This window comes from Chelonoidis abingdonii, chromosome 24, assembly GCF_003597395.2.
Source record: "Chelonoidis abingdonii isolate Lonesome George chromosome 24, CheloAbing_2.0, whole genome shotgun sequence".
Taxonomy (NCBI): Eukaryota; Metazoa; Chordata; order Testudines; family Testudinidae; genus Chelonoidis; species Chelonoidis abingdonii.
Window position 1 is genome coordinate 2,192,674 of NC_133792.1, and position 17,163 is coordinate 2,209,836.

At 42.7% G+C, this 17,163-nt stretch overlaps 1 protein-coding gene across 8 annotated transcripts in view; it reads left to right on the forward strand.

Annotated features, from left to right (window-relative positions):
* The window catches only part of EXD3 (exonuclease 3'-5' domain containing 3), a 606,819-nt gene that overhangs the window by 419,490 nt on the left and 170,166 nt on the right, over window positions 1-17,163 (forward strand). The window contains exon 21 of one of the 8 annotated variants that reach the window (XM_032803104.2): window positions 3,720-3,906. The exons of the other annotated variants lie outside the window; for them this stretch is intronic. Coding sequence (XP_032658995.1) covers window positions 3,720-3,866 — 147 coding nt within the window. The 3' untranslated portion in view covers window positions 3,867-3,906. Of the gene's footprint in view, window positions 1-3,719; window positions 3,907-17,163 lie in introns of those variants that run through there. 8 annotated transcript variants of the gene reach the window in all.

Below are 17,163 nucleotides of genomic sequence, written 5' to 3' on the forward strand. Positions count from 1 at the left end.
TAAATGTTAACATCTTTTGATCTCTGAATTAACAGAATACAGAGATAGACAGGAACTGTTTGGTTACATTGTCAAGCTCTAACTATATATATGTAAACTTACAAAAACACAATCATTATCTATCAATATGTCTCTAAAGGTTGAATCTGGGTCAATTAACCTGCTAGTTGTGTACCGCTTTCTGGCCCTGTATCACAATAAGGTTCTGTGGTCTGCAATGGGCAGGAGGTCAGACTAAATTATTGTGATTGACCCTTCTGATCTTTGAGTCTGAGTCATCCTCATCACCCCCAGTTGGTACAGACAGTTTTGATTCCCAGATCTCCTATTACTGTCATCTCATCCTCTGATCAGCATCCACCCCTTTCCCAGTCTCTTGATCCAGGAGAAGGGTAGGATCAAGCATGGCAACCTCAAAGAGCTTTATTTCATGGCTTGGTTTTTGGATGAGCATCAAGACTAGAACATTCCTGCTCTGAAACTGTACAAATCATCCTTAATAATAGCAGAAAAAATTCTACTAGGAAATGCTATTCAGCCAAGTGGAAGCATTTTTCCATCTGGGCACAGCAGCAACGTGTATCTCCTGAGTCCACTCATATTCCTTGGACTTCAGAAAAGCAGACTTTGACTCCCTCAGAGAACTGATGGGCAGGATCCCCGGGAGAATAACATGAGGGGGAAAGGAGTCCAGCTAGCAAGGGATGTTAAGAGTAACAAGAAGAGTTTCTATAGGTATGTCAGCAATAAGAAGAAGGTCAAGGAAAGTGTGGGCCCCTTACTGAATGGGGGAGGCAACCTAGTGACAGAGGATGTGGAAAAAGCTAATGTACTCAATGCTTTTTTTTGCCTCTGTCTACACGAACAAGGTCAGCTCCCAGACTGCTGCACTGGGCAACACAGTATGCGGAGGAGGTAACCAGCCCTCTGTGGAGAAAGTGGTTCAGGACTATTTCAAAAAGCTGGACGAGCACAAGTCCATGGGGCCGGATGCACTGCATCCGAGGGTACTAAAGGAGTTGGCAGATGTGATTGCAGAGCCATTGGCCATTATCTTTGAAACCTCCTGGCAATCGGAGGAGGTCCCGGATGACTGGAAAAAGGCTAATGTAGTGCCCATCTTTAAAAAAGGGAAGAAGGATGATCAGGGGAACTACAGACCAGTCAGCCTCACCTCAGTCCCTGGAAAAATCATGGAGCAGGTCCTCAAGGAATCCATTTTGAAGCACTTGGAGGAGAGGAAGGCGATCAGGAACAGTCAGCATGGATTCACCAAGAGCAAGTCATGCCTGAGCTAACCTAATTGCCTTCTATGAGGAGATAACTGGCACTGTGGATAGAAGCAGTGGAATGTTATTCTGACTTTAGCAAGCTTTGATACGGTTCTCCCACAGTATTCTTGCAGAAGGTTAAAGAAGTATGGGTGGATGAATGGACTTAATAAGGTGGATAGAAGCTGGCTGATCGTGGGCTCCATGGGTATGGACAATGCTCTATGTCTCGTTGGCAGCCGTTTAAGCGGAGTCCAGGGTCAGTCCGGGCGGTTCTGTCATATTCTTCATTATGATTTGGAGATGCAGAACTGCACCTCGAGCAAGTTTGCAGATGACACTAAACTGGGGGAGCGGTAATATGCACACGGTAGTAGATAGGATCCCAGAGGGGCCGAGACAATTAGAGGATGGCGCAAACGACATCTGATCAGTCAAAAGGACAATGCAAGTCCTACACTAGGACAGAAGAATCCATTCACTGCTACAGACTAGGGACAAGTGGCTAGCAGCCAGTTCTGCACAAAGGACCTAGGGTTACAGATGGATGAAGCTGGATATGATCAAGCAGTGTGCCACTTGTTTGCAAGAAGCCTAACTGTTTTGGGCTTATAAGTAGAGCATTGCGCAGATTGAGGGACGTGATCATTCCCCTTATTCAGATTGGTTGCTTCATCTGGGTACTGTGTCCAGTTTTGTTCCCACACTACAAGACAGATGTGGAAAATTGGAGAAGAGTCCAGCGGAGGGCAACAAAAATGAGTGGGGCTGGGCAATGATTTATAGGAGAGGCTGAGGAAATGGGATTATTTAGTCTGCAGAAAGAAGAATGAGGGGGGATGTTGATAGCTTTTCATCTAGCTAAAGGGGTCATTAAAAGACTGATCTAGAATGTTCCTCATGGTACAGAATGACAGAAAAAGGAGTAGTGGTGGTCAAGTTGCTGTGTGGGAGGTTTAGGTTGGATATTTGGAAAAACTTTTTCACTAGAAGGGTGGTGAAGCACTGGAATGGGTTACCTAGGGAGGTAGTGGAATCTACCTTCCTTAGAAGTTTTTAAGGTCAGGCTTGACAAAGCCTTGGCTTGGATGATTTAGTTGGGGATTGGTCCTGCTTTGAGCAGGGGGTGGGACTAGATAACCTCCTGAGGTCCCTTCCAACCCTGATATTCTATGATTCGATAATATTGCTCTTGTTTTGGGCCGCGACTTTCTCACAAAATAGCTGGGCTTTCCCTTAGTTCTATATGTTTACCTCGCAGCCATCAGTGCATGCCATCCACCATCCGACTTAATCCTTGTACTTTTGCATTCACGAACCTTCCCTTCATACTATTAGCTACATGTTCCATGTCTCACTTATCAGTGAAAGTTGTATTCCTCCTGGCCATTACGTCAACCAGCACAGAAGGTAAGCTGGGTGCCCTAGTGGTAGATCTGCCATACACTATATTCCATAAGGACAAAGTCTCTGTATCACTACATCCAAAATTCATCCCCGAAGTAATTTCAGATTTTCACATAACCTAGCCTATCCACTTACTTGTTTTTTTTTCACAAAGCCACATGCATCTATGGAGAAGAGACTTCATTCTCTCAGCATGCAACATGATCTAACCTTCTATCTACAGAGGACAAGACTACTCAGAAAATCACCAAGACTTTCAAGCTGTAGCAGAATGAGTTCAAGGTCAAGCAGTTTACTCCCAGAGGATCTCTAAATGGATCTCGGACTGTATCCTGCTGTAGCAGAGCTTGGCAGGGCCTCCGTGGCTCCTGCCTCTGCTAGGTTCACAAAGTCACCATTGAACTATATACAGTTGGTCCTTCACCATCTGCAGGCAGGAGGAAGGGAAGAGCTAGCTCCCTCCTTGCCTTTTCCCTTTCTTTCCGCTCCCCCTTGGCTTCCTTCCCCTGAGTCTTTTATGCAGCCCCAGGCTAATTAGATGGCAACTGTCTCTACTTCCCCAATTAGGGCCAGATTATCTCCAGCCAATTTATTTCCCTAAATGGGAGCTGGCTTGACAGAGGGCTGAATCAGCAATCCTTTGCCCAGCACCCTGTCACACCTGCTCTAGTACCAGTTGTTGTGTCTTCCTCCACCTCGTGGAGTGATGACTTATTCTACAAAAGCCCAAGCAATTCAGTGGCATTGGTTCAGGAAGTACCTTTTCTGGACCTTTTCAGGGCAGCTACAGTGGAGTTTCACCCACATGTTCATGAGACATTATGCTCCAGTGCAGAACTCCAGCACTGATGTGTCGTTTGATACAGCAGTCCTCCAAATGGCTCCAAATGGCTGCATCCTCCTACATGAAAACTGCTTCAGTCACCCACAGTGGAAAACACACAGGGACTGGTATTCGAAGAAGAGGAAGTTACTTGCCTTGTGGTCAGTGGAGGTCCTTTTGAGATGTGTGTCCCTATCTGTATTTCTCCTCTGTTTCAGACCTTTACTGGATTTGTGGGTAGCAAAGGATCTGGGATTGGTCCACTTCGCTCTTTTTGCCCTCAGTTGGAAACACGATGTGGGCAAGGATACATAGATGGACCATCAGACACTCTTTGCAAGAATTCTCCGACTCTGTGTGCCTGAAGGGCATGTATGCCCCCACAGTGGAACACAGAATTCAAAGAACCTCTGCTTACCCCAAAGTAAGTAATTTCCTCTTTCTGTGTAAAACAGCTTTTTGACATGGAGATTTTTGTGAGAAACAAATTTTGTCCAAAAATGTGGATTGTCATCAAAAAACCAAAACCCTAAAACTGAAAAAATAAGTACTTTCTATTGTAGTTTTTTGACAATACCTCAAAACATTGTGAGGAAAATTATAAACAAAAATGAAAAAAATATATAATTTCTGTCAAAATATTTCAAACAGAAAAAAAATAATTTCCCAAGAAGTTTTGGGTAACACCATTTATCACTGATGAATAATTATCTTTCTGGGATAAAACCGAAGAACACCATTTGAGATCCCTTCCAATCCTAGTATTCTCTCAGAAGTACATTTCTGGGGAGATATATCTGTTTATATTATGTGATTGATTTATTATTCATTATATTAGGATCCATTTAAATAAGATCTGAGTAATTTCCAAGTGCTAATTCTATGCCATCAGCATCATGAAACAGCATTTGGGAGTTTACATCATAAAGAGCGGCTCTTTTTCTCCCATTGAACTTTCCTCTGTTATTCTTAGGGCAGCTGACCGGGGTCATCCACAGCCAGAGAAATGAAGTCTGGGTCTTGTGGAAAACTGGGACCCCAGCGCCACCTCCTATTATATAGATATAAATGGAATGGAAAATTGTTTCAAATAAAGTGCACTGCCCTCTGAGAAATGTTCTCACAGAACCGCCTCTGAGAGCTTCTTAACTCTTTGTCATTGTAAAGAGCCTTGCTTTTGAGTAGAGGGCTCTCAGATAGCACTTACAGTCGATGCAATGTGCCAGGCAGAGATTAAAGGGCATTCCAGAAGGGGTCCCCAGTGCCGCTTGCCCTGTCTGTTTGTACCGTGTATGCAGTATCACTCACAGACCAGCCCAACCCTAGCTTGTTGTTCCTACAGGCTAGGCTTGGTGGGCCTGATTCTCCTCTCCTTCCACTTGTGACTTCAACGGAGTCACTCCTGATGTACACCACTGTTACAGAGAGGAGAATCAGACCCAGTGGAGGCTCTTCTGATGTACACGGTGCTGAATGAGAGGACAATCCATTCCATTGGCTGTAGTTTTCTATGCAAAATGTGACTCCCGTCTCCTCAATCCGCACTCACATTATTTTTATTACAAACAAACAAAAAACAACTCTTAAAAAGGAGGCCGCAGGCCACTCCTTGATTAGGTGTAAGTAAACTGAGACACTAATCATGGGACTGCATTAAATATACCATTCTCCATTCACTCATCCATTCATCGGCAGTAACCCTACTCAACCAGCTCCTAGGTTCATCTCATTGCACGTGAGAATTAAGTGATCGTCCTAACTGACAAACATAGAAACACAGCATCATTCTTCTCTAACAATCACATGCCTTATCTTGACTCCAATACATTTGTCACAGTTCAGAGAAACTGCACCTGCATTCCCCCTCTGTCGTCCAGAAAGGGCACCCGCTCTAGGCTCTGGCATCTCAGCCTCACCTCTCCTGGGCTAAAACACACCTTTCTCCCTCTTGACCAAGATATTTCCAGGTTGCACAACTCCCTGCCTACACTGTGATATCCCCAGCAAAAGACAGGCAGCCTAAGCAGGCTTGTTTTGACTTCTCTTCAGAGATAGTTAATCGTGTAATTACCACAATTAATCTACCACACAGCTCTTTCTAAGCAAGCATGTTTTATTCTTAAGGTTAAAACAATACAGGGAAAACATCATAAAATCAATAAAAGAACCTACACACATGATAATAAGTTTACCAAAGATTACCCCAACTCCAGCTTGGGCTCCGGCAGGTGAACAGTCTTTCAAACTCCACATAGGGGTTTTCCACTGGTTTCAAGTTCATAAAACCCTTTTCTCAGAACAAGAACTCTCATTACAAAGTTTAGTCCATCCTTTATACATTTGGGGGGGGGGGGGGTCTTTGATCCAGAATTTCCAGGAGCAGGTAATCAGTAGACAATGGGTTTCTCTCGCCAGGGCTTAGCTTCTAAAGGCCTGCCAAATGTTTCCTAGGAAACTCACTTCATATGTGTTGTCCCAAGCAGTTCTTTGAAGTTAATAATGCTTCCCAGAGATTGCATTAATCATGTCTTCCTCCTAAAGAAGTTCCATGCAATCCCGCACAAATACGTAAACATTTGCATTTGTAATACAGTGAACTCCTAAATACTTACACTTAATTGAGTAAGGCTTAACTTAATTCAATACAATTTGTCCAGGAGATTGCAGTAGGTTGCCCTGTTTGTCACAACATTCCTCTATGTATGAATGCAGAGCTGAGTGCTGAAAACAGAACATGGACATTGAGATGTGTGGTGCTTCCCTGAGACGGTGTAGTGGATAGAGGGAGGAAGAAAGGGAAAGACAGAAGGCAGTCAGTGCAATTTCTGTCATTGGCCTTTGAATCTGTGAAGTAATTCTTCTTCTCTACTCCATGCTGTACTCAACTGTAGTAGTGTGTCCAGTTCTGGGTGCCACATTTCAGGAAAGATGTAGACAAATTGGAGAAAGTCCAGAGAAGAGCAACAAAACGATGAAAAGTCTAAAAAACACGACCTATGAGAGAAGATTAAAAAAAATGGGTTTGTTTAGTTTGGAGAAGAGAAGACTGAGAGGACACATAAGAGTTTTCAAGTACATAAAAGGTTGTTACAAGGAGGAGGGAGAAAAAATTTTCTCCTTAACCTCTGAGGACAGTCGAAGAAGCAAGGAGCTTAAATTGCAGCAAGGGCAGTGTAAATTAGATATTAGGAAAAGCTTCCTAACTGTCAGGGTGGTGAAAGTTCTGGAATAAATTGCCAAGGGAGGTTGTGGAATCTTCATCACTGGAGATTTTTAAGAGCAGGTTAGACAAACACTTGTCAGGGATGGTCTAGATAAAACTTAGTCTTACCTTGAGTGCAGGGGACTGGACTAGAGGACCTCTCGAGGTCTCTTCAAGTCCTACGATTCTGTGGTTCTATGATTGTCAGTGCCATTAGACTTGCCTTCCACACCTAGGGAAACATTTCTTTATGGGAAAATTGAATTCGGGAGGATGAGAGGAAAGTCTGAGCTGTGTGCGAGTCCCACTACTGGGGAAGGCCTGTGGGAAGGGAGGAAAAGCATCCCAGAGGAAAGGGAGGCTTTGTCCTTGTTTGTGAGTCTACAGGAATTCAGTCAGACTCTGATGCTTTTCTCTGCATGATCCAAGCTACACCTAGTCTCTCAGACTGCATCCCAGAATCACTCCTTGAAGTTGTGGAACAAAGAATGGAACCTCTCCTCATTTAGATATTTTAAAAGCAGGTGCGTCATTTTCTCATCCGTGATTACAATAGTATCTATGAAGTCTAAGACTAGTGTACTCAGTTCTCATGTTTCAGTTCATCAGCTGATTTCAGCACAAGTCAAAAAGTTTACACACATGCTGATGCACACACATCACATACAGCAGGGCACAATCATAAGACTGGAAGGAATCTTGTGAGGTCATCTAGTCCAGTCTCCAGCACTCATGGCAGGACTAAGTATTATCTAGACCATTCCTGACAGGTATTTGTAAAACCTGCTCTTAAAAATCTCCAATGATGGAGACTTTCTCCTATTTGTCCACATCTTTCCTGAAATGTGGAGCTCAGAACTGGACACAATACTCCAGTGGAGGCCTAATCAGCATGGAGTAGAATGGAGCAATTACATCTCATGTCTTGCTTACAACACACCTATTAATACAGAGGTTCTCAAACTGGGGGTCGAGAGTTATCTGGGGGGTCACAAGCTGTCAGCCTCCATTCCAAACTCCGTTTTGCCTCTAGCATTTATAATGGTGTTAAATATATTAAAAAGTGTTTTTAATTTATTATGCGGATTGCACCCAGAGGCTTGCTATGTGAAAGGGGTCACCGGTACAAAAGTTTGAGAACCACTGTACTGATACATCTCAGAGTGATATTTACTTTTTTTTTTTCCAATAGTGTGATCCACTGTGATTCCCAGATCCCTTTCCGCAGTGCTCCTTCCTAGGCAGTCATTTCCCATTTTGTCTGTGTGCAACTGATTGTTCCTTCCGAAGTGGAGTACTTTGCATTTGTCCTTATTGAATTTCTTCCTATTGACTTCAGACCATTTCTCCAGTTTGTTCAGATAATTTTGAATTTTAATCCTATCGTCCAAAGCACTTACAACCCCTCCCAGCTTGGTATCATCTGCAAACTTTATAAGTGTTCTCTCTATGCCATTTCCTAAATCATCGATGAAACTACTGAACAGAGCCATACCCAGAACTGATCCCTGTGGGACGCCACTTGATATGTCCTTCTCTTGACTTTGAACCACTGATAACTACTCTCTTTTCCAACTTGTTATGCGCCCACCTTATAGTAGCTCCATCTAGGTTGTATTTCCCTAGTTTGTTTACGAGAAGGTCATGGAAGACAGTATCAAAAGCCTTACTAAAGTCAAGCTATAACACACCTACTGCTTCCCCCCTCTCCATGAAGCTTGTTTCTTTGTTAGAGAAAGCTATTAGGTCAGTTTGACATGATTTGTTCTTGACAAATCCATGCTCACTGTTACTTATCACCTTATTATCTTCTAGGTGCATTCAAATTGCTTAATTTTTTGCTCTATTATCTTTCTAGGTACTGAAGTTAAGCTGACTGGTCTGTAATTCTTGGGTTGTCCTTATTCCCCTTTTTGTGTGATGGGCACTAGATTTGCCCTTTTCCAGCCCTCTGGAATCTCTCCCATCATCCATGACTTTTCTAAGATAATTGCTAATGGCTCAGTAGCACTCCTCATTCTGCTCCTTGAGTATTCCAGGATGTATTTCATCAGGCTCTGTGACTTGAAGACATCTAACTTGTCTAAGTGATTTTTAACTTGTTCTTTCCCTGTTTTAGCCTCAGAGCCTACCTCATTTTCACTGGTCTTCACTATGTTAAAAGTCCAATCACTACAGACCTTTTTGGTGAAAAGTGAAACAAAAAAGTCATTAAGCACTTCTGCTATTTCCATATCTTCTGTTGTTATTCCCTCCCCCGCCTCTCCAATTGAGTAACGGGCCTACCCTGTCCTTGGTCCTCCTCTTGCTTCTAATGTATTTGTAGAATGTTTTCTTGTTACCCTTTATATCTCTAGCTAGATTAATCTCATTTTGTGCCTTGGCCTTTCTAATTTTGTCCCTACATACTCGTGTCTTGAAATGCCCCCAAGGGCCTTGCACTTACAATGCAGTTCTCTGAGTAATGCAACAAGAAGTGCCGTGTAAATGCAGGAAGTTTTGTCCAATGATTACAACACGAGGCTTGGGGTCCAGATTCCAAGGTTCTGTTCCCAGGTCTGCCATGTCCTCAGTGCTTTCTGAAACACTTGTCTTTGGGAGCACTGAATTCTAAAACATGGAAGGCAAGCTACAAGCAGGGCCCTGTGTGTAATGCCCAGAATCTGTATGTGAAAGCAGGAGCTGTTTTTCTAAGACGCACAGCCGTGCATGCTCACACACTGGAGAGGACTTTGAACCTTTGGCCATTACCATAGCCTTTCTTCTTTCAAAGGCCATCCGCTGCCCTCAATCCAGGCTCCGAACTTCCACTGATGCGAATAGGATAGTATGGCTCCAGTTTTCGAAATAAGGCTGTGATAGAAATACTGTGGAAGCAGTTTGCTCTTCCCCCTACATGTTAATCTGAACTACTCTAAACTGTGACAATCAAATGGACTAGCTCACAAATGCAGTTGAAAGTGCTCTTTTCCCAGGAGAATTATGCAGCATTTTTAATTTTAATTCTTCCTCTCCCCCCCGTCCCTTCCTCTGATATTTTAGTTCCATTCCCTAAGGGAAACTTACTGAGCTTGTACAGTGTTCCCACCAGAAAGGCTAACCTCCCCTCCTCCTTTTTTTTCTGGGATAGGGGGGTGGGTTAATGGTAACATGTCCCATGACAAAAGAAGCATAAATCTCTCCAGTGGGAGGATTGCTTTTCTCCTGGAAGAGTCCTTCTCCAAGGCTGGCCTAGACCCTCAGGCTGCTCTAACTTAGGGCCAGATTCTGCCACAGTTCAGTGGTGTCTGAACAAATGGAAATGAGCGTAGAATTTGACCCTTTCTGTTCAAGATAAATCCCAGCTCTGCCTGTAAGAGTTATCTCTGTCATGGTAACAGGCCAACTAAATGAGGACATTTGTGTCTGGGGGTGGGTGGTTGAGGGAAGGAGGGCAGTTTGTGGAGGAACCAGAGGTTTACTATTAGAAGTGGAAGTTGCCGTCTAGAATTGGTTGCTTACCATGTCCCACGGAAAAGGAAAATCTTACACAAACACATGCACACACCCATGCATGTGTGGGTATATTTGGAGGGTCTAGTCATGGCTACATACTTAAAGTTGTGTTCCAAAGTTAGCTTGGAATGAAATATAAATCATGTAAATCACGTTTTTGAGCGTGAACTTTCACACCGTTTTAGTTTTCAAGCCTCCCAGTTTCCTCTGTCATTTTTGTTTGGTTTGGTGTTAAAGAATTTTAATTGGAAGTGTTTGGTATTGGTGTCTGACTGGTATTCATCAAGCTTTCTCATGTTTTATTGCCATGTTCCTTTAATACAACATGCTCTGCAGAGGCAAATCTTGGATAGATCTAATACAATGACTTTTTAAAAAAGAAATATTTATGATTAAGCATGATTTTTGCCATTCTTCACAACACACTGTTTTGCCTGCAGCAAAGTGGAGGCATAAAATCTTCTCCGCAGAAACTAATGCAGAGTGAGGCTGTCTGCATCATTGTCATTTCCCTACAACCTCGACTGAAGGACATTTCGGCTGCCCTTAGCAAAGATGGCCTCCATCTCTTAATGTCCCCGTGGGAGTGAAGTCAAAGGAAGATGGCAGCCTCAATGCTGTCAGGAGGCAGAGACAGGCACTGTAAAGAATAAGTGAATAAATCGGGGGTGGGGGAGAATATGTGTAGGAGTGTAGAATAATGTAAAAGGATGCAGGAGAGAGAAGTAGGAAAAATGTTTGCAGTGGTTCACATGAGACTATGCAGTGGTTACAGGAGACTATGCAGGGAGAATATGACTGAGACAGAGATTTGAGACAGGGAGGAGAAGGGGACTATGACAGGTTATGCCTCTTAGGAAGTCACCTGATGTGCTGAGATACCACTGAGTCTACCTGTTCTGCCAGCATGGGCCCCCTCTAACCTGTTAGAGCAGATGCAGCACTCGTCGCACTTGTGTGGCCTTGCCCTTTTCTTGGGTGCCTGGTTCCCACTGGGTTGCATGCACTGGCTGTTCCCTTTTCCATCTTCAACTGGCTGCCCCAGCCAGCCGCCTTCCTTGCTGCTTGGCTCTGGGACACGGATGCTCTGAGTGCTGCAGTTCTTTGCCTAACCCCTCAGACAGAGACCAACACCTACAGAATCTCCACCAAGCATTCTCAAAACTACAATACCTGCACGAGGAAATTAGGAAACAGATCAACAGAGCCAGACGTGTACCCAGAAGCCTCCTACTGCAAGACAAACCCAAGAAAGAAACCAACAGGACTCCACTGGCCATACAACATACAGCCCCACAGCTAAAACCCCTCCAATGCATCATCAGGGATTTACAACCATCCTGGACAATGATCCCACACTTTCACAGTCTTGGGTGGCAGGCCAATCCTTGCCCACAGACAACCTGACAACCTGAAACGTATCTCACCAGTAACTGCACACCGTACCATAGTATCTCTAGCTCAGGAACCATCCATGCAACAAACCTCGATGCCAGCTCTGCCCACATATCTACACCAGCGACACCATCACAGGACCTAACCAGATCAGCCATACCATCACCGGTTCATTCACCTGCACGTCCACCAATGTAATATACGCATCATATGCCAGCAATGCCCCTCTGCTATGTACATCGGCCAAACTGGACAGTCACTACGGAAAAGGATAAATGGACACAAATCAGATATCAGGAATGGCAATATACAAAAACCTGTAGGAGAAACACTTCAACCTCCCTGGCCACACTATAGCAGACCTTAAGGGCCATCCTGCAGCAAAAAAACTTCAGGACAGACTTCAAAGAGAAACTGCTGAGCTTCAGTTCATCTGCAAATTTGACACTATCAGCTCTGGACTAAACAAAGACGTGAATGGCTTGCCAATTACAGAACCAGTTTCTCCTCCTTGGTTTCACACCTCTATCGCTAGATATGGCCTCATCCTCCTGATTGAACTAACCTCGTTATCTCTAGCTTGCTTGCTAAGCATATATATACCTGCCCCTGGAAATTTCCACTACCTGCGTCTGACGAAGTGGGTATTCACCCACGAAAGCTCACGCTCCAAAACGTCTGTTAGTCTATAAGGTGCCACAGGATTCTCTGCTGCTTTTATTAAAAAGTCAGTTCACCAAGGACTGCTGCACAGTGATGTCTGAGAGACCACAGCTATTTTCCGGTCCCAGTGTAGGGGGAATCCGCAGTTTTTCACAAACTACTAAGTGGCAACTGTTGGGAAGAGCTTTCAATGGCAATCCTTGTATGAAAATATTAGAAAATAAAGAAGAAGCCTAGTAAATAATGGGGTTGAATTATGTCAAAAGGATCTACATCAACAAGAACAAAAAGAAGAGTTCTTGTAAAGGAAGTGTATTCACTCAGTTACAGAAGAGGAGGATTGCTTTAAGGCTTATTATTTGCTATTTGTATTACCGTAACTACTAGCCCTGGTAGAAGTCATTAAAATGTTTTGATCAAAATGTTTTCCTGCTGAAAAATGGGGTTTCATGAACAACTTTTTCCATAGGAAACTGACATTTTTTTCACCTATGGGAAATTGCTAAACAAAGCAAAACAAAATTTTTGTTTCATTTAATTTCAAATGAAATTTTCATTTTATTTTGTTTTTTTAAACCAATTTTTTCTACATTTAGAAATTTTGAATGTGTTTTCCCCTCTTTTTTCCTTATTTATTACTGAACACAGTAGAATGAATGACATCCACACTTTAGGGTTGCAGATGTTTTCCCTACTTTTTTCTTGTTTTAATTTTTCTTTTTCCCACTCAGTAACTTTTCAAAGTGAAATGCTATCACTTTGCCACTCTGTAACTTTTCCCAAGTTGCAGAAGTGTTGAAAAGTTACTGAGTGGGAAAAGGAAAGATGAAAAAAAGAAAAAGTAGGTTGAAAAAGCTGAACCCTAGACATCATTTATTCTAGGGGGGAAAAGGGGATGGAAACAAACTCAGAATTAAAAAAAACGGTTTTCTTTTAAAAAAACAAAAACAAATTTTTTTAAAGAAGTCAAAATCCAACTTTTGTTTTGTTTCAAAATTTCCCCTTGAAAAATACAGAATTTCAAATGAAGCTATTTTCAACATTTTTCACAGAAATTTTTTTTTTTACCAGCTTTGGCCCCAACCAATATGGGATCCCTTTGTGGTGGGTGCTGTAAAGCCACACAGGAAGAGAGAGCCCTACCCCAAAGAACTTACAGTCTAAGCAGACAACGCAAAGGATGAGAGAAAGGAATACGACTTACAAACAGAAAATTGGAAACTGTGGTACAGAGAAATTGAGTTGGATATTTTGAAAGGGAGAAAGGACAATTAAGCATCCAACTTCCACTGAAAGGCATGTGTGCTGTTGAAAATTTCTCCTTAAGCCAGCTAGAAGTCAGTGGTGGAGGCAAGACTAGAACTCAGATCTTGCGGTTCTCAGTCCAGTGCCTTAATTATAAGACCATCATCCTTTCTTCACCATTTATTTCCAAAATGGCATTCTTACCATAAGACGTATCCCTCTTATCTAGTACATATTAATATATGAGTTTCTCGGCTCTAAGGTGTGCATGTGGGAGTGAGAATTCTGGAGCATGGGGAATACAATTCTGCTGGCATGCAATCTGTTGAGAGCCTGGATCATCCATCAGGAATGCCATTGTGAAGGGGACATTCCAACTGTTTTTCAGCATGGGAAAATATTTTATCAAAGAAACTTGGAATAAAAAAAAATCTAAACATGAACCCTTGACACAGTGCCACATGCTGGCTATTTTTAAGTTGCTTCTTGATCGTTCCACTTGTTCTCATCATGGTCAACTCTTAGAATGATGGAATTAGTCACCATCTATGAGATGAAGTAAACAGATAGTTCATGGCTTCAAAATGAGCATGAAGTTAACTCTTCCAGGGAATTGAAAGTCATGGTGGGAAAACACTGAGAGCCACATAGAATGACTACAGAAAAAGCAAGATGGACCATGGCTGAGTTTCCTTAGAGTCTGCTCTTCTAATTATGGCCACTGGGATAGAGAAAGGCCATGTCTGTGCCAGTCTGTTACAGACAGAAATCTGGAAGATATTTACTACTGTTACTTTTGTTTGTGTAGCCACGACACCCAAGCTCCAAGGTAGATTCCTAGATTCCAGAAGGGACCACTGTGATCATCTGGTCTGACCTGCATAGCACAGGCCAGGGAACTTTCCTGAAATAATTCCTGTTTGATTTAGAGCAGATCTTTTAGAAAAACATCCCATCATCAGACTGGCTCCAGGTTTTCTGCCGCCCCAAGCAGCAGGGGAAAAAAAAAAAGGCTGATAGGCAGCAGTTCGGCAGCGGGTCCTTCGCTCCCTATCTTCCTCTTTGGCGGCAGCACAAAGAGGAACAGAGGGACTGAGGGACCCGCTGCCAAATTCCCGCCAAAGACCTGGACATGCTGCCCCAGTACCTGAGGGAGTGCTGCCCCTTCGTATTGGCCGCCCCAAGCACCTGCTTCCTTAGCTGGTGCCTGGAGCCGGCCCAGCCCATCCTGATTTTGAAATGACCAGTGATAGCGCTGGTTGTGCTGAGTGCTGTGCAGACCCACAAGAAGAAACAGTCTGTCCACAAAATAGTTGCAACATAGTTTGTAGCAAGGTACATGAAGTGACCAAGAACAAAAAGAGAGGGGAGTGCCCATGTGGATTAGTTCACAGATGATGTCTCATGTGTAAAGACCAGCACAGAAGAAAGCCCAAAGATTTGATGGGAGAAGCAGGCCAGTGAACTGCACTCTCCCCCATGCTGTTTATGTGAATGGGGAAAAAAGGCCAGATTTCAAGTTTCAGAATAGGTGAATGCCAAAGCTGACTACTCCTGAATGGCAGGTCCCACATGGTAGGACACCGTTAGGAAAGGGTGGGCTTTAGAGAAGAATTAAATTCCAAGTCATGAATTATGTTCAATAAGGCCCACAGACTGTGCGCTCCTGTGAGATCAGATTGGAGCTGTGTGCTGCCCTGGGCTATGCCCACGTTGCAGAAGCAGGTGATGCACTAACTGTTCTACCTACTAACTAGAAATATTGCAAATGTCCAAATGCCATTCACTTTAAAACAAGTAACTACTTTGGAACTGCAGATTACTTGGTAACTTTCCCCCAAACTCTCTGGCCACTGAGTTTCTTCGGATTATACTTAACTGCCATATTAATGTATGCAATTATCTAATTGTGTTGCTAGGTCTGTATTTGCAGTTTTTGCTGGACAGAAGAAAGGTTAGCTGGCTGATGTCTTGGCTGTAAAATATTCAGCAATTTTTTCCTTGATGTGCAAACTGTAGTTCCCCAATAACAATAATGATAGTAACTTCCTTAGCATATGTGCAATGTGCCTCAGGTGGCTCGTGACCAGGATTCATCACCAAATTTGGTCTGCTGGTTGGATCATTAGCTTCCCCGGCACGGGCTGGGTACTGACGAGGAGTACAACCTGAGCACGGATCCATACCCCCATGATGATGATGATGATAATAATAAATAATACCTACCACTAACATAGTATGTTATATTGTCAGAGCACAGTACAAACATCAGCAATCTATTTTATGGGTCCCTTGAAGTTAACGGAAGTTCATGGAAAGCATTAAAGTGGTGTGTATACACCTGCAAAGCCTTCAGAGTTGGTTTTGGATAACATCTGTAATGTGTTTTTAGGGATCTAGACAACGTCTGATGAATTTAAAATATGATGATGATGTTTTTAATTTAACCACTTAGGTCTGTTACATGACTCTCCTGCTATCCAAAGAGCTTTAATAAAGAATGGTTCCCATTTGCTGAAATGGTAAATTAAACAACTTACTATCCAATTAGGGCACTTATTCTAATTTTGGCATCGGCTGTTACTTTGGAAACATAATAAAACAATGTTTAGGCAAGTCAAAGGAGAGTTAAGTGAATGCAGTTTTTCAATGAATACCCCAAATATCTATTGGCAAAATCCAGTGGAAAGGAAAAGAATAAATCCATTGATTATGGAGAAGTTTGTCAGCTCCATTCCAAATGGCTTTGTCTTCTGTTTTTTAGAATAGAAGATCTGTGGTGGGTTTTGGCCAGCTTGTGGTGCTGTAATGATGAACTAGAAAGGACTAGGGACTTCCAGTACCTTTGAAAAGTGTAGCTTCCATTTCTTTATAAAGAAGCCAGCTACTAAAACCATGGCAATCGGATTTTTGGAACCTTCCCTCCAATTCTGCTGAGGCCTGTGTTTTATGGAATTTTATGAAGGATGACTATATTAGCATCAGATTATTTTTAAAAAAACAAAACAACCTCATGCACATAAGGAGACAGTTTGTTTTTACAAAAGTCTGAATTTTCTTACTGTGAATTGTTAGGTTTGCCAGCTACTTGAAATGACATCCATATAGAACAGTAAAGTAACAATATTCCTGAGTTTGGGACCCTTCCTTACCAGGTTTATTACAATAATAACAGCATCAAACGTTTCCTAATTAGTCATTAATTATAGGTTAGCTTTTCTTACATGGCATAGAGGTAATTCACTGAGAACTAACACACGCAAGCATTATGGACAGACCCAGAGCTTCTGCACAGTTAAGGCTGCAACTGGTTTGCATCATGTGGCGATTTTAACCCCCTTTGTTCTCCATGAAATGCATCTCTCTCTACTGCCAGATTATGAAGTTAGGTGTCAGGATGGAGATTTTCCTCCAGTTGGTGGCAGGACAGGCCTACAGAGCTGCAAACTGACAGATCAGTCCTCCTTAGGAAAGTGTCAATGATCAAAAGGCCTTTGCATCTCTCCACATTTCTAGTGCAATAAATTTGATATGGGGATCTCCATCACAATCTCCTGTACAAAGTCCGGTATGAACCAAGGAAGCTGTTTAAAAATAGGAAAAATTAGCAAATTCGCTGTTAGGGTGAAATTAACTTCATCCGCATTTGCTGTCTATGCTAG